General features: G+C 32.9%; 1 protein-coding gene across 1 annotated transcript in view; it reads left to right on the forward strand.

Moving 5' to 3' along the window:
* Nucleotides 1-24010, forward strand: part of CNBD1 (cyclic nucleotide binding domain containing 1) — a 439889-nt gene that overhangs the window by 312471 nt on the left and 103408 nt on the right. Inside the window, exons 9-10 of the mRNA XM_057308075.1 lie at nucleotides 12330-12439; nucleotides 14034-14184. Coding sequence (XP_057164058.1) covers nucleotides 12330-12439; nucleotides 14034-14184 — 261 coding nt within the window. The remainder of the gene's footprint in view (nucleotides 1-12329; nucleotides 12440-14033; nucleotides 14185-24010) is intronic.

Below are 24010 nucleotides of genomic sequence, written 5' to 3' on the forward strand. Positions count from 1 at the left end.
TTCTTTACTTGAACAGTTTATCTACCGTGGTCTAGATTACATTAACATATACCAAGTGGAATGTCTCCTGAATCAAAATTAATTATTGTGAAATTAATGAAGTAAATCCCCATTATCTGAAATAATGAATAAATTTAATTATCATATACGCTAGATACAAATTATGAATGCATCATACTATCCATTTACTTCCTTGGGCCAGTCCATTTAGTATGTGATTATTCATCTCTGAGATAATGCTGCTTAAGTAATTGAAGTGAAATCAATGTAGGATGGTTAGGTTGTGTCAGAATGAAGTAACTAATCAGTGTATCATTGTTAAATGGACAATTACCATGATTAAATGGAATTTATGGTTAAAATATATGATTGTCAGGTAAAAACTTAGAAACTTTTATTTTTCTACATAAATATGAAAATAATTTTCTTCTATTAAGTTAGTTCTATTTATAAAGCACTGTCTCTTGCAGATTAAGTTAGATTATCTCTTTAATCCACTAGGTAACACTGTGAGATAGGTTATTTTGCCATTACAACTGAAAATTGGATTTTGATTCCAAATGTGAAGCTAAATACAATGGTTACTTTCAGACCACACAATATCCCACTGAAATTAAATATATATACCTACTTATGTATTTAACTAACCATATGTGTGTGTATATATATGTGCATATATATATATGTATATATATACATATCAAGATTAATCATCCCTCTCCATATATATATGAGCTATATATCAAGATTAATCACACTGCTAGGGAAAAAACGATGATATCAGTGAAATCAGAAATATTTTTGGAAGATGGTAATCATACAGTTCCTGTGTTATTTGAAATGTTTCCTTTTAAATATTTCTATTTGCTTAGCATCAAGTTAGTCATTGGTAATGTCACTGAAATTCTTTGATGAGCATCTCTTGCACAGAAGGAAGTCCTCTGTGGATCTTCCATCTGATCCACATTTGCTCAATACTACTTTTTCTTGTGGAATAAACTTCTTGAGTATGATAGTTATTATGCTTCATTTATTCTGACTATGACACTATAATTGTAATTGACTTTGGGTGAAATGTCAGTCTTTTCCTCAAAACTCTTCTCTTATTTCATCAACAAGAGTCAGTTTCCTTTTCTTAAATCAATATATCATAGTTTGTACAAGAAATGATAACTTATTATGCAGAATAATGGGAAACATCACTTAAAATACCATAAAAAATGTAAGTATCCAGAAATGAACTAAGTTAGAAAAGTGCAAAGCCCTTATGGCCCAAACTATACAATTTTTTGGAATGGTATAAAGAAAACTTAGGGAATAGAAATTAGAATGGAATATTGTAAACAGTCAATTACACCTAAACTAATACATGAATTGAACAGAATGCCAAGGAAAATCTTGACAAAATATCGTATGGGACTTGAAGCCCAGAGGTATCAGTAAATAGACAGAGGTGTCAGTAAATAGACAGCAATTATATGATGGAAGAGTTTAAGGAAGGGACTACTTAAAAGGTTAGGGTAATGTTAAGGAAAAGTACCAAAAGATGGTGAGGCAGCCAGGGACATATACAGTAAAAAATCACTACCATGTCGAGGTCTGAAGGGGAAACACTGGAAATAAATTATCATTATCTGACTGCATTTATAGGTATAAGCACTTTGCTGTAGCAGTCGGTGACCTTGGGACAGGTGTTCAGCCTCTGCTACACAGTAGTCTAACAGGGAGGCAGGTGGGGGGAATAAGTGTCTCAAATTCCCTCTTTATAGTCATCTTCCTTTGCCTCTCATTGGCCAAATTCAAACAAAACCCGAAGGATGAGTAGGCCTGGTTGATGAGTTATATGAAGATTGGCATTCTAGGACAAACAACAGAGTAGAGAAAGTGGGTTTGCAGGGACAAACAAAATATTCAGCATCATGATTTTATCTGGAAGAGCAAACACAATATGTTCCAAGAAAATTTTGGCAAAATTTCAATAGAAAAACTTACCTCACAGTACTCAAAACAGTCTAATGTTAAAATAATTTAAAAAGTGTTGGAGCATAGGATCACAATAAAGTAATCAGAAAAACTTTTGTAACTTTATTATCAATTTATACATGATAGCAGGGACTTTTCACATCAATGGGGATAGGAGGTATTTTCAGCAATTGTTTTGGGACTTTTATCCATTTGATATAAAAATGCTTACCTCCTACATTATTCAAATTATAAGTAATATGAAACATTTAAATTAAAAATCATACAAATTCATTGAAAAAATAAGGAATTATATTAGTAATTATTGTCTCAGTTTCTAGTTTATCAAGAGAATTTTGATAACATACAAAATACTTAAAATTGTGTGGTAAAATTATAAATAAGTAAAGTTATTCTTAGGAAACTAGAAGTAAATATTTGCAATGTATACAATAATGAAGATTAAATAGCCATACTTTGTGAAGAATTACTACAAATAAGAAAAGACAGAAAGCACAGTATTAAAAATGGTCAGCATATATGACCAAAAATTCATTAAAAATATACAAATAGTAAATACATAAATAAATGGATTCCAACCCCCAGTTAATATCAAGGACATAACAATTAAAATAATTAGAATTCATTTTCAAATTTATCAAAAATCTGTCAGAATTTACTATTACATTCTATATGAAACATTAAATTAATTTTTTGTAGTTTCAAGTTTTTATTTCAATTACAATTATTTAACATAAGGTGTATTATTAGTTTCAGGAGTAGAATTTAGTGATTCATCACTTTCATGGAACACCTAGTGCTCATCACAACAAATGCCTCCTTAATGCCCATCACCTATTTAGCCCATCCCCATCCACCTCCCTTTCAGTAACCCTCAGTTTGTTCTCTATAATTAAAAGTCTGTTTTACAGTTTTCTTCTCTCTCCCTTTTTCCCCCTATGTTTATCTGTTTTGTTTCTTAAATTCCACAAATGAGTGAAATCTTACAGTAATTGTCTTTCTCTGACTGATTTATTTTGCTTAGCATAATACACTCTAGGTCCACCACATTGTTGCAAATGGCAAAATTTCATTCTTTTTGGTGGCTGTGAAATATTTCTTTGTATATACACACCACCTTTTCTTTATCCATTCATCAGTCAATGGACATGTGGGCTCTTTCCATGATTTGTCTATTGTTGATAATGCTGCTATAAACATTGGGGTGCATGTGCCCGTTCGAATCAGTATTTTTGTATCCTTTGGGTAAATACCTAGTAGTGCAGTTGCTGGATTGGAGAGTAGTTCTGTTTTTAACTCTTTGAGGAATCTCCATACTGTTTTCCAGAATGTTTGCAGCAGTTTTCATTCCCACCAACAATGTAAGAGGGTTCCCTTTTCTCCACATCCTTGCCAACAGCTATTGTTTCCTGTGTTGTTAATTTTAGCTATTCTGACAGGTGTGAGGTTATATCTCATTGTAGTTTTGATTTGTATTTCCCTGATGATGTGATATTGAGCATCTTTTCATCTGTTAGCTGAAAAATTTAATTTATAGAGAATTTTGCACCTATGGGTAGATGTTCATAAAGGAAATTTATTGTAACATATTTTTAACTAGCAAAACTTGGAACCATTTAAAAGCTTAATTTTAGAAAAATGATTGCATTCCCCTAAACTATGGTACCTCTACACCATGGAGTCTTAAAAGTAATGTTTATCTACACATACAGAAGTGGGAAGTTCACTAGAAAATATTGAAGAGCATAAAAGAAGAAGCAATTTAAAAAGGAAATTATACCACAGAACAATATAAATGACATGATGCATTTATTTTAAAGTATGTGTGTCAAGCTGATGAAACAATCTTAACATACAGCAAGATAGAATTCAATAAAAATATTGTGGTAAACAAATAAGGCATTATATATTGATAATAGGAATGAGAGAGAAAAAGTGTGACTCTTAGGAACATGTACACACCAAAGAGCCTCAAAGTATATAAAGAAAGAACTGGTAAGCTTATAGGAAGAAACAAGTATCATAATCATTATAGTTAACTATTTATATATAGCCCTCTCAGGAACTGATAGACCAAATAGATTAAAATTGGTGACAACTAGAAACTGAACATTACAAATAAAGAATTCAATTACATATATGTAGAACTCCATATCCAAGAGCAGCTTTCCCCCAGCATATAAGACATAAGCAATATTTACAAAAATATATTGTGTATAGTGTTCATATAGAGTCAAGAGCAAAACTAAACAAACCTTAGAATTGATTTTAAGAGGACAGCAAAGGACAGTCCTAAGTGTTTGGAAAGTTACATATTATTGTACCCCACTGATTAAAGGCTATTAAGAAAAACTCTCAACCATATAATAACAAAATTACTTTACTTCAAAATACATGAAATGTAGTTGAAGCTGCAGATAAAAAAAATATGTGGTGTTGAAAAATCAGAAATCAAGAAAAAATAAAAAATGAATGATCTAGGCATTTGAAACCAGAGGTTTGGAAAAAGAAAGCAAGACTAAATAAATAAAATTTTAAAAATAATAAAATAAGTGCAGAGATCAATGAACTATGAAACATTAACTGCACAGAAACAGTAGTTATTTATGAAATGAAATGCTGTTTGGAAAAAAAATACTTACAAAAAAATAAACCCTGTTGCAAGAAAATGAAGTATAGTAAAGACACAATAAAGATTTAAGGATAATAAAGTGTTATAAACAAGTCTATTCTAATGATTTAAAAAACTAGATGGAAAAAATGCACATCTATAAAATATAAAATATCAAAAGAAAATGAAGCATGAATTAGAAAACTTGAAAAGACCAAACGTCACTTTAAAAAGGGATTTTTTAATAATCAAGATAACACACAATCAGTTGATCTAATTCTCCCAAACTTATAAGAAAGTTTCTATTTTATACAAGTCCTTCAAGAAATCACCTTTGTATTATTTACTGTTTCCTGTATAATCATTTTATGTTCTGTACATCCAGAGTTTGAGGTATTTGGAAGTCTGTATAGTTTTGAGTTTATGCTGACTCTTGCTATTTAGTGATATTTAGTTAAAGCCCAGATATGGTTGAAATATTTGGAAAACTTGAGGATCAAAATTTAGTATAATAATAGCAAATTCATATGTAGCATTTTCTTTCTGGTAGACACAGGTAAATATATGTTGTATATTTACTAAAGTAATCCTTAAGCATGAGGGGAATCAAATCTAATATTACAAAGCAGTGTTCCAAATTCAAATGAAAAGACAAAACCAAATATGTAATTCTGAAAACACCAAGCTCATTAAAGCCTAACTAACAAAAGGAGCAATATTAACCAAAGCATAATATAACAGGTCCTTTAACACAGTCTTTTTAAAAGATCATAAAAAGACAGGGTATATGTGAGGTAGGAATATGGAATTCCATGAAATATCATATACATACACTTTCCCTATACATGTATATGTGTATATATATTCAAACCTCTGGTTTTGATTTTTATATTCATATATATGTCTATGTAGAATGTATCTATCATCTATCTATCTATCTATCTATCTATCTATCTATCTATCATCTATCTATCTATCATACCTACTGAGAAAGAATAAAAAGTATAGAGAATTCAAAGTTGGAGTTGGTAGGAATGTAAATTGGTGCAGCCGCTATGGAAAACAGTATGAAGGCTCCTCAAAAAATTAAAAATATAACTATTATACGATCCAGCAATTCCATTCTGGGTATTTACCAAAAGGAAATGAAAACACTAATTCAAAAAGATACATGCACCCCTGTGTTCACTGGAACATTATTTACAATGGCCAAGATATGGAAACAACTCAAGTGTCCATTGATAGATGAATGGACAAAGAAGACATGTTTTATATACATACAATGGAATTACTACCTAGCCATTAAAAAAAGAATGTGGTGTTGTCATTTGCAAATGAGTGGACCTTGATATTATACTAAGCAAACTTAGAGGACAGAAATACCATATGATTTTGTTTATATGTGGAATCAAAAGAACAAACAAAACAAAACTCATAGGTACAGAGAATACATTGGTGGTTTCCAGAGGAGACAGGAGTTTGGGAATGGGTGAATTGGGTGAAGAGGGTCAGAAAGTACAAACTTCCTGTTATAAAATAAATAAGTCATGGGGATTAAACGTACAGCATGGTGACTATAGTTAATAATGTATTATAAATTTGAAAGTTGCTAAGGGAGTAATACTAAAAAGTTCTCATCACAAGGAAAACAATTTGTAACTTTGTGTGTGACAGTGACTAAAGTTATTGTGATGATCATTTTGCAAGATATGCAAATGTTGAATCATTACGTTGTATACCTGAAACTAACATAATATTGTATGCCACTTATACCTCAATAAAAAAGTAAAAATATCAGTCAATAGTACTATTCTTCTATATCATTCTTTTTCCCATAGCGTAGTTTTACAAGGAAAACTGGTATCCATTCAGCTAATGCATATCTTGCTTGAAGCTGTATCAGTCTTACAAGATCCTCAGATACACATCTGCTCCAAAACTGTGTTTTGGTCTGTTAGGCTAATGGAATGAGGTTTATCTTTATTAAGAAGATGTCCTTTAACAATCTTTCTAATCACTAGCTTCCATTTAAACTGAGACCTTAACTGTCCCAGTGCTGATACTAATAGCCACTAAGGAATTATCCTTCTTATCATGACTCTGATCTGAAAATTGGAATAAAATAGTTTTATTGGACTTGTGACTACTTTCTAGCATTAAATAAACAACAGAAATAAAAAAGAACAATGCCTAATATTTAGTTTCTGTAAATCCTTCTGATATTTACCTTAAGATAAAATCAAGTTTGTTTTTTTCATAATGGTCTAATGATTTCCAGTTTTAGAAATTATGTCTGAATTTTTTATGAGGAGCTTCAAAACTCAATTTTTTTCCATTTTAAAAGAAAATTGATTTTATTAATGTTCTTGAATACAAAATCTTGAAAATTAGAAATTATCTTAAAAGACTTTAAATTTATAATCAGATTAAAATATATTAATCAGATTAGTGATAAAAATCCTAAAATTTAGTTTGTAAATACAAAGGCATTTTCACCTCATTCTTTTTTCTAGTAGACCCTTGATTTTTACCCTCCCTGTCATTCATTTCTTCTTTTACATTTTCCTAAAATTTAATGAGTTTTTTTTTTACATTTATGGCAAATGGAACTTGTACCTGACTTTTATTTTAGTTAAGACAATTTACTACAGTGATTTCCAAACTTATATTTAAAGAGGGGAGCTTTTTTTGGTCAGTCATTATAAGTTATGATACAAACCTGTAATTTTACATGTACACATATATCATCTTAGAATTTTCCAAATGTTCTGGAAGCGTATGCAATAAAAATATTAACTGTGGTTATCTTTATGTATATATATTTTATGAGCATATATGTTATACATATATCACATTGTATATATTTATACATACATATGTATATAAGATATGTGTAGTTTATGTATTCTTGTGTATTTTCTGATTTCTTATGAGCAAAATAATTGTAATAACAAGCAATAAGGGTATTTAAAGTAATATTTAAAATAATACTCTGCTGTACTTTGATATTAGCATGTTTACTTACAGAGATTTTGGTTTTATTTACTCTTTTCTTTGAAGTTTTGATTCTAGGTTGAACCTCTCTTTTTTGTGTTTCTTCCTTTCAACTCCTTCTCACATGCACAGATGTACATCATTTTGGGCCTAAGAGTGGGGAGAACTACCAACAAAACTTTGTTCAAAAGGGGTTTGCTATTAGTATCATCCTTTAGTTTTATTCATATTTGCAAGAACCAGTTGCATCAGGACATGTATATAGGAAAAATGAAGGCACAATACAAGGGCTGATGTATGCTACTACGTCTCAGTGGAGAAAGTTCCGGTGTTTACAGCAAGGGTTTACTTAAACCCTTGCTTTCTGTCCATCACTGAACTGATGACCATCTTAGATGACCTAAGACTTACAGATGCACTGTGTGTCTCTGAATATTTTCTTCTTTCTTCTCCTATCTTTTAAGATTCAATTCTGTGCCTCTGGAATCCTAGTAAAATTCCAAACTTGTTAATCTGCATGTTCTTATGGGATAGTGTATCCACTCATATGGATGAATCTCACGTTGGGTAGAGGAAGGTCAGTCCTAAGCAACCATAAACATAGGTCCTCCATTCTCTGCAGACGGGATTCTCATGAAACCTAATTTTTAAATATAAATCAACTTTAATTCCTGAACATCAATGAATATGAACTTTAAATAATAATAAAATTTCATCTATATAGTTCATGACTAAATCTTTTCATTTAATATTATGTTATAATCCTTTGGATCTTCCTATGTTGTCATTTTCTATGTTACCCAAGGGGAATAGGTATAGAGATGACAATATTAATCTTGACATCACTAACATGAGTTCTTTGTAATGGAAAACAGGATCAGAGGCCAAATGGGTAAAACTAGGAAACATAATGGGGGGCGTGTTAAGTCTTTATAGATAATGCATATGATTCTTTTCCTAGTCAAAAATAGTAATATTTAAATTTTCATACTTAAGTGATGATACACATTTTTGTAGTGTTATTAAAATCAAACTACTTACCTACATGAAAATGGTTTTTCTAAGCTGTGATCACAAAGACAGCATGGTACTGGCACAAAAACAGACACATAGACCAATGGAACAGAATAGAGAACCCAGAAATGGACCCTCAGTTCTTTGGGCAACTAATATGTGATAAAGCAGGAAAAAACATCCAGTGGGAAAAAGACAGTCTCTTCAATAAATGGTGTTGGGAAAATTGGACAGCTGCATGCAAAAGAATGAAACTTGACCACTCTCTCACACCATACACAAAAATAAACTCCAAATGGATGAAAGACCTCGATGTGAGACAGAAATCCATCAAAATTCTAGAGGAGAACATAGGCAGCAACCTCTACGACATCGGCCAAAGCAACCTTTTTCATGACACATCCCCAAAGGCAAGAGAAACAAAAGATAAAATGAACTTATGGGACTTCATCAAGATAAAAAGCTTCTTCACAGCCAAGGAAACAGTCAGAAAAACTAAGAAGCAGCCCATGGAACGGGAGAAGATATTTGCAAATGACACTACAGATAAAGGACTGGTATCCAAGATCTACAAAGAACTTCTCAAACTCAATACACGAGAAACAAATAAACAAATCAAAAAATGGGCAGAAGATATGAACAGACACTTTTCCAATGAAGACATACAAATGGCTAACAGACACATGAAAAAATGTTCGAAATCATTAGCCATCAGGGAAATTCAAATCAAAACCACACTGAGATACCACCTTACGCCAGTTAGAATGGCAAAAATAGATAAGGCAAGAAACAACAAATGTTGGAAAGGATGTGGAGAAAGGGGATCCCTCCTACATTGTTGGTGGGAATGCAAGTTGGTAAAGCCACTCTGGAAAACAGTGTGGAGGTCCCTTAAAAAGTTAAAAATTGAGCTACCCTATGATCCAGCCATTGCACTACTGGGTGTTTACCCCAAAGATACAGACGTAGTGAAGAGAAGGGCCATATGCACCCCAATGTTCATAGCAGCAATGTCCACAATAGCTAAATCGTGGAAGGAGCCGAGATGCCCTTCCACAGATGACTGGATTAAGAAGTTGTGGTCCATATATACAATGGAATATTACTCAGCTCTCAGAAAGAACGAGTTCTCAACATTTGCTACAACATGGACGGCACTGGAGGAGATAATGCTAAATGAAATAAGTCAAGCAGAGAAAGACAACTATCATATGATTTCTCTCATCTATGGAACATAAGAACTAGGATGATCAGTAGGGGAAGAAAGGGATAAAGAAAGGGGGGGTAATCAGAAGGGGGAATGAAACATGAGAGACTATGGACTATGAGAAACAAACTGAGGACCTCAGAGGGGAGAGGGGTGGGGGAATGGGATAGGCCGGTGATGGGTAGTAAGGAGGGCACGTATTGCATGGCGCACTGGGTGTCATACACAACTAATGAATCATCGAGCCTTACATTGGAAACCGGGGATGTACTGTATGGTGACTAACATAATATAATAAAAAATCATTAAAAAAAAAAGAAAGAAAATGGTTTTTCTATATTGTCTTCATTAAGATAAACATTTGCTATGATTATTATAAAGACCATAAACAATTACTCAGGTAGCAAATATCCCATCTGTGAAATGAGACGCCTGATAGATTTTGCTGCAGTGGTTCAACTTTTTCATTGTTGCCTTGCTTTCAATATGAAGAAAAATTTCTATGGTCTTTATCCTCTTTAATATTATGTACGCTTCTCTATGTTCTATATAGGGCTTGACTTTCACGATTTATAGTAGTGCAGCTCTGAAAGTTTAAAATAATGGTCCTCTTTAGTGTCTATTAAGTGCATCCTTTTCTGATAACAATTACCAGGAGGCTCTATGCCTCTCTTTATAACCTATTGATTGACTAAAAGAAGTAAAACAGTTATATGATAGTCTCTATTATCATATAACCTTTTCTGTACTATCACATAACCTTTTGGTAGAAAAGTACTCTTTGCTTTCAGAGTACAATCTATGAGAAAATTTCTTGTCTATACAATTTACACATAATTTTACAGACATACGTTACTTTGATGTCTTAAGATGAATTTATAGTATCAATGTTTGGCTGTAACAAATACAATATAAGACAGTAGAAGTGTTAACATAAATTTTTATTTAAGCAAAATAAATGATTGGTGATAGTAGAATAACCTTTTTAATTTTTTAATTATAAACTTTGAGTCTGAATATTATATGAGAAAAGGGAGATAGCACATTCTCATAAACATGTCAGCAAAATAATTGAAATGTCACTTGATTTATTTTTAAAGTATTTTCCATTGTATGTTGGCATTCATTTTTTGCTTATGGTAAGTTATATTTACCAATTGCCACTTTGTTCTTTTTTAACCATAATTTTTAAAGAGCTATGCTATTCTCTAGCTTATTTTTCAATAACATCAATATTTTTTTCTCTTGTTGATATATACTCTTCTATACTATGAGATAAATGCTTTTGAATAATTGAAAATATTTTTAATTGTGTACTTTATAAAATCACAGGAAAGATAAATATATATTTTTATATTTCTATTTTCACTTTTATGTTTGGGGTTTTTAGAAAAAATATTGATAAGTTTTAGAATGAATGAAGTTGAAATTCAATTTGAAATAGTAATTTTAGGGATGCCTGGGTGGCTTAGTCAGCTAAGCTTCCACCTTTGGCTCAGGTCATGGTCCCAGGGTCCTGGGATTGAGTCCTACATCAGGCTCCTTGCTTAGTGGGGAGCCTGCTTCTCCCTCTGCCTGCCGCTCCCTCTGCTTGTGCTCTCTCTCTCTGGCAAATAAATAAAATCTTTAAAAAAATGAAATAGTATTTTAATTTACATAAATCCAATTGATTTTATTATTTAAATTACATTATGTTGATAATTTAATGTCATATAGATCAAATGTTTTTTTATTTGCATTGCTTATTAATCCATTGATAGTTGTAAAAGTATTATCCAGTTCACCTTCAAGTATATCTTGACCTTAAGATGGCTTCACAAATTTGAGAAAATAATAATGATAATAATAATATGATTTGTTATGTAATATTATGTGCCAAACCTTATGGTAAGTACTTTATATACACTTAATTACCATGTGTCAAGTATAGACAAGAAATCCCAATTTTGCCATTTTAAAGATGAAAAACTTGAAGCTCAGAGAAGTTCTATAATCTATCTGAGGTCACTTACGAAGTGACAGAGTAGAGTTTTAAACCAGGCCAGTATGACCTCAAAGCCCTTGCTTTTAACCACTGCTGTATTTAGTAGAGTGCCAGGCCTAGCTCAAGGCACAGCTCCCAGAGAGTCAAAGCTAAATAATCAGGGATTTTGTGAGCTGGTTGTTAAGCCACTAGCAGTTTGAAATTAGCCATGGGAATATTTATACCATAAAAATCAGCAAATGCTACAAATTGGGGCTTGCCCCACATTTTCATCTTCTCCATTTGACAGTTTACTAGCATACCATTGCCTTCACTGCCAAAGTCTTGTCAATATTTACCTATATATTAGGTTACAGATATAAATAACAAATGTAATTTTTTTATCATTTGCTGAGTACTGTTTATAACTGCCAGCCATTCAAAAAATTGCCATTAATAGTTCCTGAATTAAATATGTCATCTTTTATTGTGATATCTAAAATAATTTTTTGTAGAGAAGAATGTATAAAATAATGAATTATGTTTTTTATTTTCAGTGATAGTGGAAAGTGGAAAGATAATTTCTTTTGTAGCTTATATTAATTCTGGATATTGCGACATTTATAGAAGTATTGTAGGACTTATGAAACTACAACCAAAAAAAGTGGTAAGTTTAAAATTTATGTACTCTCTTTCATCATAATTGAATCTAGCCTATTGAACATTTATTTGTCTCCTTTTCTGAAATTTCTGTTCAATTTTTATGACTATTTTTTGTTGTTTCTTTTCTTTTTACTGAGTTGTAAGATACAGGCATGTAAAAACACATTGTATATTGAGTTGTAAGACATGGGAATGACCAATAAGTATATTAGAGATGCTTACTATCTCTATCCCTCAGAGAAATGTAAATTAAAACCACAACAAGGTACTACTTTAAGAATATCAGATGGATGTACTGTATGGTGAGTAACATAATATAATAAAAAATCATTTAAAAAAAAGAATATCAGATTGGCTAAAATACACTTTACATATGACCCAGAAATTTTTAGATATTTACTCAAGAGAAATAAATTTATACATCTACAAAAAGACTCACATGAATCTTCATAAGCCAAAAACTGTAAGTAATCCAAATGTCCATTGACAGTTGGATGGATAGAAACATTGTGATATATTCATTCAATGGAATGCCATACTTTGATAAAGAGGACTAATGCATACAAGAATGTGGATGAATCTAAGCATTAGGCTGGGTAAAAACATCAAACCCAAAAGAGTACAGTCTATTTGATTCCAGTTTTATGAAGTTCTAGAACAGGTAAAACACTAATGCAGTGATAGAAAAGTTAGAGCTAATTCTTTCTTGATTGGTCAGGCAGTCTTCAATGGCATTCAATTTAATATGTAAACTTAGTTGAATTCTGCCACACAAATTATATTCAGTGTGAAGATTTGCCATTTATATAAGTGGCAATTCTTCAAGTTAGATATTGGCTTTTGATCCTAGGATACATAGTAAAGACTTTCACCTCTTCTGAGTTCATGTCATCAACCTACTTTGAGAGCTACACTTTTTTTTTTTTTAATCTTACTGCTCATCAACTCATGCCCATTTCGATGCTGTTGAGATCTCCCTGAAAAGGTAATTTGGAGTTTTGACTTTTTCTCCAGAATCATACATACTGAAAACCTGTAGGCCCTTTTCCACTGTTTCTAATTTGGACCTAAATTGCCCTGAGTCAAATTCACTTTCCATGTTTCTTGAAAGTCTGGATGGAATTCCATCTGTGTCCATTAATTCCATCAGTTCTGGTCCTGGCCTTCTGTGCTTATTTTCTTATTCTCTGTTAGTCCAACAAATGTGCCTTGCAACTGGGGCTGAGGTAATAAATGGTAGCTCAGAAAACATGCAAAGCTAAGCTATATTTACAAAATGCTATCCTAGGACCTTGAAAAATGGAATGAGGTCAATGTTTCCTAAACATCTTGATTAAAAATTTAATGTGCAGATCACTAAATGACAGTACTTTAAATTACCTTAGATATGCTGAAGTTGTCCATCAATTTACTGTTGTTCTAATGTAATTTCAATACATGTGTACATAACTATTTTCTCTGACTTGAACGAAATTGCAATTTATTTTAAATACCATATACCAAAATGATTTCTGAACAGTGAATTTCTGATAATAACAGTATTTATCCATTGTATGAAAGTGGTTTCATTGAACATCAATTATCTGTATCTCTTACAGAAAAAAATTCAAAAACTTGTTTGTATGGGTAAACTTAATGAGAAGGAGTCTTTTGGTGAGATTAGTGTTCTTCTTCAAGTTCCTTTCACATGCACTATTGTTACTGGAAAAGAGGTTGAGATGGCAATCATTGAAGATAAGGACCTATTTGGTAAATACATACGTGTCTTTTATATCATTTTATTTGATGAGTTTTTGACAAGTGTGGGTATATTTCACAGAAAGATAAGGACACTCAAGTAAGTGCAGACATATATATCTTATTTACATATATGTGTATGTTATTTACAGAAACAATGTATCTATAGATAGTCCCCTTTAACACTTCATATTCTGTCTGATTTAATTGTCCTACTTTTAGAATGTATTAACAATATTTCAAAACACTTTGATTTGAAATTAATAAAATCTCTAATTCCCAAGTTACCATTAATAGCATCATTCCTTCCTTTTATGGAGTATCTTTGGGTTTTCATATCTACAATTATTGCTTCTATGTTTCTGATTCAGATCAAAGGTGTGCTATCTTCCAGTGTACAAACTAGATCAAGTGTATATGAAGAATCATGGCTTGTAGCATTTAAGCCTTCATCTGAAATTCTAGCATTCTGGTAGTATTAAAAGAATAATCATTCAACCACTTGTGTTTGGTCCTCCAAACATTATAGTCAAATAGGAAATGAAATTGAGTATGAAGGATAAATGAATAGGATTTAATAAATGATGACATGACAGGATATTAAAGAAAAATATAATTTTTTTTGTATAATAAAACTAAGAATATCAAACATTAGGTAAAGGATAAAAGAGGAAAAATTCATAGAAATGAACATGGGTGAGAAATTTGCTTTAAATAAACTCAATTAGAAACATTCCCGGGATGCCTGGGTGGCTCAGCTGGTTAAGTGTCTGCCTTTGGCTCAGGTCATGATCCCAGGGTTCTGGGATTGAGCCCCACGTCGGGCTCCTTGGTCAGCAGGGGAGTCTGCTTATCCCTCTCCCTCTGCCCCTACTCATGTGCTGTCTCTCTCTCAAATAAATAAGTAAAACCTTTAAAAAAAAAAAAAAAGAAAGAAACATTCCCATGATTATCCATGTATGATTGACTGAATCCCCTTATCCTGAATTTCAAGTTTTTTTAATGTTTTCCTAAATATGTACTCTCTACCTGCTTAACTGTGATTTTGCTTAACTTCAAACTCATATATCCATTTTTTAAAAGTTACAAATTTGAAATAGGATTGATTAATTTTCTTTGTTTCTGTGACATTCAAATACAAACCCCCCTCAAGGTAAATATCACTTAAAAGTAAATACCAAACTGCAATTAAAATTACAATATTCTCACTTGATATTGGCTAGGTTTTTCTTTTCCTGTACTAATTACATTAACTGGTGCAAGGCAAATACACTGTGGACTCTTTTATGTAAATTAACATTTCACACATGAAAGTACTCCTTTCAAGCATGTATTAGAATCTTCTTTGCTGTCTGGCAACCTAAAATTAAAATTTATGGCTTATTATAAGCTTTAGTTGTGTTTTGTATGTGTGCTGTCCATACTTAAAATTTCTTTCTATGTTTTGTTCATTTGAGAATGATGTTTTAAAGCTACTGACACATTGTGTGCCTAAACATTTCCTAAACAGAAATGTTCTTAAGGATTATATTTTGCTTGTTTTACCACAGCTTATAAGAAAATAGAATATTTTACAGTTGACCCTTGAACAACATGGATTTGAATTGTGTGGGTCCACTTATACATGGATTTTTTCAGTAAATACATTATGGTACTGAAAATGTGTTTTCTCTTCCTTATGATTTTCTTAATACCATTTTCTTTCCTGTAGCTTTCTTTATTATAAGAATACAGTATATAATGTATATAACATACAAAATATGTTAGTCGACTGCTGGGTGTTAGTAGTTTAGTTTTGGGAAGTCAAAAGTTATACATGGATTTTTTTATTGTTGTGTTAATCACCATACAGTACTTCATTAGTTTTTGATGTAGTGTTCTATGATACGTTGTTTGCATATAACACCCAGTGCTCCATGCAATATGTGCCCTCCTTAATACCCATCACTGGGCAAACCCATCCCCCCACTCCTCTCCCCTCTGAAACCCTCAGTTTGTTTCCTAGAGTCCATAGTCTCTCATGGTTCGTCTCCGCTCTGATTTCCCCCCTTCATTTTCCCCTTTCTTCTCCTAATATCCTCCATGCCGTTCGTTATGTTCCACATATAAGTGAAACCATATGATAATTGTCTTTCTCTGCTTGACTTATTTCACTTAGCATGATCCCCTCCAGTTCCATTCATGTCGATGCAAATCGTGTGTATTCATCTTTTCTGATGGCTGAGTAATGTTCTATTGTATATATGGACCACATCTTCTTTATCCATTTGTCTGTTGAAAGGCATCTCGGTTCCTTCCACAGTTTGGCTATTGTGGACATGGCTGCTATGAACATTGGGGTTCATGTGCCCCTTTTTATCACTACATCCGTGTCTTTGGGGTAAATACCCAGTAGTGCAATTGCTTGTCACAGGGTAGCTCTATTTTTAAATTTTTGAGGAACCTCCATACTGTTTTCCAAAGTGGCTGTGCCAACTTGCATTCCCACCAACAGTGTAAGAGGATTCCCCTTTCTCCACATCCTCTCCAACATTTTTTGTTTCCTGCTTTGTTAATTTTGGCCCTTCTAACTGGTGTAAGGTAGTATCTCAATGTGGTTTTGATTTTAATTTCCCTGATGGCTAATGGTGTTGAACATTTTTTCATGTGTCTATTAGCCATTTGTATGTCTTCTTTGAAGAAGTGTCCGTTCATGTCTTCTGCCTATTTTTTGACTTGATTATTTGTCTTTTGGGTGTTGAGTTCGAGAAGTTCTTTATAGAACTTGGATACCAGCCCTTTATCTCTAACGTCATTTACAAATATCTTCTCCCATTCTGTGAGCTACCTCTTTGATTTGTTGACTGTTTCCTTTGTTGTGCAGAAGCTTTTTATCTTGATGAAGTCCCAAAAGTTTATTTTCACATTTGTTTCCCTTGCCTTTGGAAATGTGTCTTGAAAGAAGTTGCTGTGGCTGATGTCGAAGAGGTTATTGCATGTATTCTCCTCTAGGATTTTGATGGATTCCTGTCTCACACTGAGGTCTCTCATCCATTAAGAGTTTATCTTTGTGTATGGTATAAGAAAATGGTTGAGTTCGTTCTTCTGTATATAGCTGTCCAATTTTCCCAGCACCATTTATTGAAGAGACAGTCTTTTTTCCATTGGATATTCTTTCCTGCTTTGTTGAAGATTAGTTGACCATAGAGTTGAGGGTCCATATCTGGTCTCTCTATTCTGTTCCATTGATCTATGTGTCTGTTTTCCTGCCAGTACCATGCTGTCTTGGTGATCACAGCTTTGTAATATAGCTTGAAATCAGGCAACATGATGCCTGCTTTGTTTTTCTTTTTCAACATTTCCTTGATGATTCGGGGTCTTTTCTGGTTCCACACAAATTTTAGGATTGTTTGTTCCAGCTCTTCGAATAATGCCATTGGTATTTTGATTGGGCTGGCATTGAAAGTACAGATTGCTCTGGGCAGCAGACATTTTAACAATGTTTATTTTTCCAACCCATGAGCATGGGATGTTTTTCCATCTTTTTGTGTCTTCAATTTCTTTCATAAGGGTTCTGTAGTTTCTAGAGTATAGGTTCTTTACCTCTTTGGTTAGGTGTATTCCAAGGTATCTATGGTTTTTGGTGCTATTTTAAATGGAATCGATTCCCTAATTTTCTCCACTGTTAGTGCGTAGGAAAGCAAATGATTTCTGTACATTGATTTTGTATCCTGCCACATTACCGAATTGCTGTATGAGTTCTAGGAATTTGGGGGTGGAGTCTTTTGGGTTTTCCACATAAAGTAACATTTGATCTGCAAAGAGAGGGAGTTTGACTTCTTCTTTGCGAACTTGAATACCTTTTATTTCTTTCTGTTGTCTGATCACTGATTCTAGGACTTCTAGTACTATGTTGAACAAAGGTGGCAAGAGTGGGCATCCTTGTCGTGTTCCTGATCTTAAGGTAAAAGCTCTTGGCTTTTCCTCTTTGAGAATGATATTCACTGTGGGCTTTTCATAGATGGTTTTTATCAATTTGAGGAATGTTCCCTCTATCCCTACACTCTGAAGAGTTCTAATCAGGAAGGGATGCTGTATTTTGTCAAATGCTTTTTCTGCATCAATTGAGAGGATTATATGGTTCTTGTCTCTTCTCTTATTAATGTGTTCTATCACATTGATTGATTTGTGAATGTTGAACCACCCTTGCATCCCAGGAATAAATCCCACCTGGTCGTTATGTAGTAAGAGATACAGAAGGACAGAAGGACGCTATGTTCTTAAAGGGCTTATCCAACAAGAAGATCTAACAATTATAAATATCTATGCCCCCAACATGGGAGCAGCCAACTACATAAACCAACTGTTAACCAAAATAAAGAAACATATTGATAATAATACTTTAATAGTAGGAGACCTCAACAGTCCACTCTCAGCAATAGACAGATCATCTAAGCAGAAGATCAACAAATAAACAAGAGCTTTAAATGACACACTGGACCAGAGGGACTTCATTGATATATACAGAACATTCCACACTAAAACAACAGAATACTCATTTGTCTCAAACACACATGGAACTTTCTCCAGAAGAGACCACATACTGGGTTACAAATCAGGTCTCAACTGATACCAAAAGACTGAGATTATCCGCTGCATATTCTCAGATCACAACGCTTTGAAACTGGAACTCAATCATAAGAAAAAATTTGGAAGAAATTCAAACACTGGAAGCTAAAGACCATCCTGCTTAAGAATGTTTGGGTCAACCAGAAAATGAAAGAAAACTTAAACATTCACGGAAACCAATGAGAACAAAAGCACATCAGTCCAAACCTTATGGGATATTGCAAAGGCAATCCTAAGGGGGAAATACATAACCATCCAAGCCTCACTCAAAAAAATAGAAAAATCCCAAATACACAAGCTAACTTTATACCTTAAAGACTAGAGAAAGAACAACAAATAAAGCCTAAACCAATCAGGAGAAGAGAAATAATAAAGATTAGACCCAGAGATCAATGAATTAGAAACCAGAAATACAGTAGAGCAGATCAATGAAATTAGAAGCTGGTTCTTTGAAAGAATTAATAAGATCGATAAACCACTGGCCAGACTTACCCAAAAGAAAAGAGAAAGGACCCAAATTAATAAAATTATGAATGAAAGGGGAGAGATCACGACTAACACCAAGGAAATAGAAACAATTATTAGAAATTATTATCAACAACTATATGCCCATAAATTAAGCTACCTGGAAGAAATGGATGCCTTCCTAGAAACCTAGAAACCACCAAGACTGAAACAGGAAGAAATTGACAATCTGAATAGACTAATAACCAGTAACGAAATTGAAGCAGTGATCAAAAACCTCCAAAAAACAAGAGTCCAGGGCCTGACAGTCTCCCAGGGGAATTCTACCAAACATTTAAAGAAGAAATAATACCTATTCTTCTGAAACTGTTTCAAAAAATAGAAGCAGAAGGAAAACTTGCAAACGCGTTTTATGAGGCCAGAATTACCTTGATCCCAAAACCAGACAAAGACCCCATCAAAAACGAGAATTACAGACCGATATCCCTGATGAATATGGATGCCAAAGTCCATTAAAAGGATTATCCATCACAACCAGGTGCGATTTATGCATGGATTTTTGACTTGTTAAGGGGTGGCACCCCATCCCTCTGCTGTTCAAGGGTAAACTATATTTAATTTCAGAGTCTCTTTTTTTAAGATTTTATTTATTTATTTGAGAGAGAAAGAGAGTGCTCAAATGTTGGGGAGGGGCAGAGGGAGAGAGAGAGAATCAGACTCCCTGCTGAGTGTGGAGCCCAACACATTGTTCAATCTCAGGACCCTGAGATAGTGACCTGAGCCAAATTCAAGAGTCCATCCCTCAACCGAATGAGCCACCCAGGTGCCCCTAATTTCAGAGGTTTTTTTATTTCTGCATTCTAATTATTTTGTATTTTATATATATATATATATAATATACTTTTTTGGAATATATTTTACTTTTTTAAAATATATATATATTTTAAACGTTAAATTTTTTAATGAGAAATGTACTGGTTAATTTTACTGAAAGAATCATCTTCACACATGAACAATGTTCTTTATTTTTGCATTTTCATATTACTTCATTTTGTTTCCATCTATTCCACTCTTTATTATCTGAAACATGAAACCATCTCTGTAAAATGGCATAGGGAAGCACTTAAGGGAAAGTAAAATGTGCCTTAAAAAATATCAAGTTGATGACAAATTGGAAGCATTAAAGTAGAATAATTAACATGAGCAAAATCCAGGATGTGTAATCTTGCAATCAGGATGATATTGTTATTAGCTGGTGTATTAAATTGCTGTTAGGAATAATTGTTTATATTTGAGATGGTCCATTAAAAAATAACAAAAATGATAAAACCAATGTGCTCCAACAGAAATCTCAGTCATATGTGGATTACATTGCCTTCACTTTCTAATTTATCAAAAATTGTTAAATATACTATTTCTTTTTAGAATTATAAAATGTGTTACTGAAGAACTAAAGTTCATGTCTTTTCTTAAGTATTCAAGTCACACTCTATTTGTTCCCATATAAATCATATTAAAAGGCCAGTATTACTTAAATGATTCAGTTTACCAACACTATTTAGTAAATACCTAAAGGGAAAAATGAATTCTCTATACCTATACCTGGGGATAGGTAGAACAGAATTTAGGAAACATAAGAGATTGCATAAATGTTAAATACTTTATCTGGAAAGTTATATATACAATATCTATATAGAGTCGTAAAGGAAGCTGTGCCATAATTAGTTTTGAAGTATTTAAAAATACTTGAGTGATTTCGTTGTTCATTTAGGTTGTTAAGTTTTGGAAAATTGCTAATAACTTATAATCTATGTACATGCTTTTCAGACATTACCTTGAACATCTAAATAAAAATGAGAGTAGAATTATTATTAAGTTTAAGGAAATATATTATTCTTTATATTAGGCCATTGGCAATATAGTTTATCAGATTATAATTTTTATGAAGATAACGTATTTTTGTCCAGATTCAGAATTTATACCTCAAGTCATTTAGATTAAAATTATGAATACCAACTATTTTAATTTTACTGATATCTGAATTTCTCATCCTACTATTAAAACAAGTGTACTACTTTTATAATGATAAAGAATTGTTTTTCATATTAAAAAATGAATTACCACTGTTTTTAATTATATCTCAATTCAACCATTCATGATTGAAAAAATAGGGGATAGCTATGGATTGAAATTGTCTTACTCAAAAGGAAAATTTCAATTCCAAGGTGACATTGCTACAAACTATCTGAAAGTTTCTATTTGTTTTTAAACAGAAAGAATGTCCAAAGACTTTTATCTCTGATAATGATTCTCTTAATCAAAAGCCTAGGAAACTAGATTTTTTACTATAGATAAGTCTTTTAGACATTTTAGAAGTAATGAATACATTCTTATCCAGAAGATCTACTTCCCAGTACATCAGTATTTCTCCTTCTTGCTGAGACAGTTTATAACCAGGTGTCTCCTTGGTAACAGTGTTAATCAGAAGAGCCTAAACTTTTGAACAGTTTGCCAGAATAAATATGCTTCCTTTTCCTTTGTTTTTTGGTTTTGCTTTAGGATAAAATTTTGATATAAAAATATTTTCCAAGTAAAAAATAAGGTATAACACTTAAAAGTATTTGTTCTCTTATGAATCTTTTTTTGCTCGTTACTAATAATGTTGAAAGAAAAAATGCTAATGAATTTGAACAAAATTTTTGTTTTAATCTAGGTTTATATGGACATAGTTTTGAGTGAAAAAACTATATTTTATATAACTGTTTTTCTGTATATTATTTTATTCCATTAGGTATTTTAGAAACATACTGAAGAACTGTTTTGTTAATGATAAAATCAGTCAAATATTTTGAACATCTTGCAGACATTTAAAAGTAGTTCTTAGGGATGGCTTGGGTGGCTCAGTTGGGTAAGCATCTGCCTTCAGCTCAGATCATGTTCCCAGGATCCTGGGGTAGAGTCCCTGCAGGGGGTGGGGGGCGCTTCTTGCTCAGCAGGGAGCTGCTTCTCCCTCTGACTGCCATTCCCCCTGCTTGTGCTCTCTTTCTTTCTCTGACAAATAAATAAATAAAATATTTTACAAAATAAAATTAAAGTAGTTCTTACTTGAGGAAATTATCTTATGAAATAGCACAAAATATCATGAAACAATAATATATCTTATTTTGATTGGTGGAGTTCCATTTTCCTTAGTCCTGAAAGCCGTCTGTTGGAATTTAAAGTAGCCTAATAGGTAGCATTACTTTTATTTGCCTGAATTCTAAAGCGAATGAGAAAAGGACAAAAGAATAGAGTAGAAGGGAGATCAAAATAGCACCTTTATTGTTGTTGTTGTTTTTAAGATTTTATTTGTTCATTTGAGAGAGAGAGAGACAGACAGAGAGAGTACAAGCAGGAGAAGAGGCAGAGGGAGAGAGAGAAGCAGGGTCCCCGCTAAGCAGAGAGCCAGATGCGGGGCTTGATCCCAGGACCTAAAGATCATGACCTGAGCAGAAGGCAGACACTTAATCATCTAAGCCATCCAGGTGTTCTGCACCTTTACTGTTGATAGAAATTGGAGAATGTGGTTTATATGTGCAGACTAGAGTCCTAATCCTGAATCCCAAAATTCACCTGGATTACCTACAGAGTCATTGGTAGTGCTAGACCACCAAATGTCTCCTCACATAGGAGATAGGATAGGGCTTCCCAGTAAAAATTATGGAGAAGCAGGAAGAAACATCCTTCTTGGTAGACAAGCTGGTTCCCAAGGAGAGGTGGAAAGGAAATGTTAGAACTCAGTATCTCAATCTTTGTTCTGGGCTAGGAATGATTGACATGGCAGAAAGAGGCCGTGAATGTTAATTTTTCACTATTCTGCTTCCTGAAGAAATCAGCAGTAATGTATTTCCTCTAATACTCTGTAGGAGTCCCACATCCACTGGGCCATTATGTAGGCCACTAGAACCCACCATTTCATTGCATTCTACTGTAGACATGTACACTCCTGAGTTTAGCAAAGTAGTAGTACCACCAAATCCTATAAAGTCTCCCTTCTAAATACCCCTCAAATTTCTTTCCTCATCTTTACATCCAGTGTCATATTTTAGTTCATAATTTAATCATCTTTTACTTAGATTTCCAGTAGCCACTTAATTAGTGTCCCTGTCTCTGGCTTTATCATTTCTAATCCATTATTCATACAGTCCCTAATTAAACTTACTACAGTGCAAATCTATTAGTTTCCCCCCTACTTGAAGTCTTTTATTCACTCCCCTCATCTATAGCAGGAGTTCTTAATGTCTTCATCATGGAACACATGAAAATTGTAATATTTAAAGAAATTCAGGGTAAATAGAGTAAGATATTTTCCTCTCAATCTAAGTTATAACCTATCAGACTCTCTGCATCTCAATCCCTTTTAGCTGCTCCAGGACTGAGGAGATTAGTATCTCTGTACACCTTAACCCTTTTGTTATACACTGATTGAAAAGCTCTGAGTTCTGTAGAAAAGTTGAAAGTTCTTAAGAGGGCTTAAGCCCATCAATATGGGCTCTGCCAAGCTACTTGTCTCTTCATTCTCATCGCTTAACTGCCCAGCAGTATCAGACTAAGTATAAATTTCAGGAAATGTTGTTTCATGCTTCTAAGCCCTTTGTCTATTTTATTGCATTTCTCTGAAATGGGTTTTCTCTCTATTTTCCTAATAAACTTTGAACTTAAAAGACAAGCTTCACAATAAATGCTCAATAAGTGACAGAACGTTACGGTCTTCCTTTGTAAAGTT

This window comes from Ursus arctos, unplaced genomic scaffold, assembly GCF_023065955.2.
Source record: "Ursus arctos isolate Adak ecotype North America unplaced genomic scaffold, UrsArc2.0 scaffold_6, whole genome shotgun sequence".
NCBI lineage: Eukaryota > Metazoa > Chordata > Mammalia > Carnivora > Ursidae > Ursus > Ursus arctos.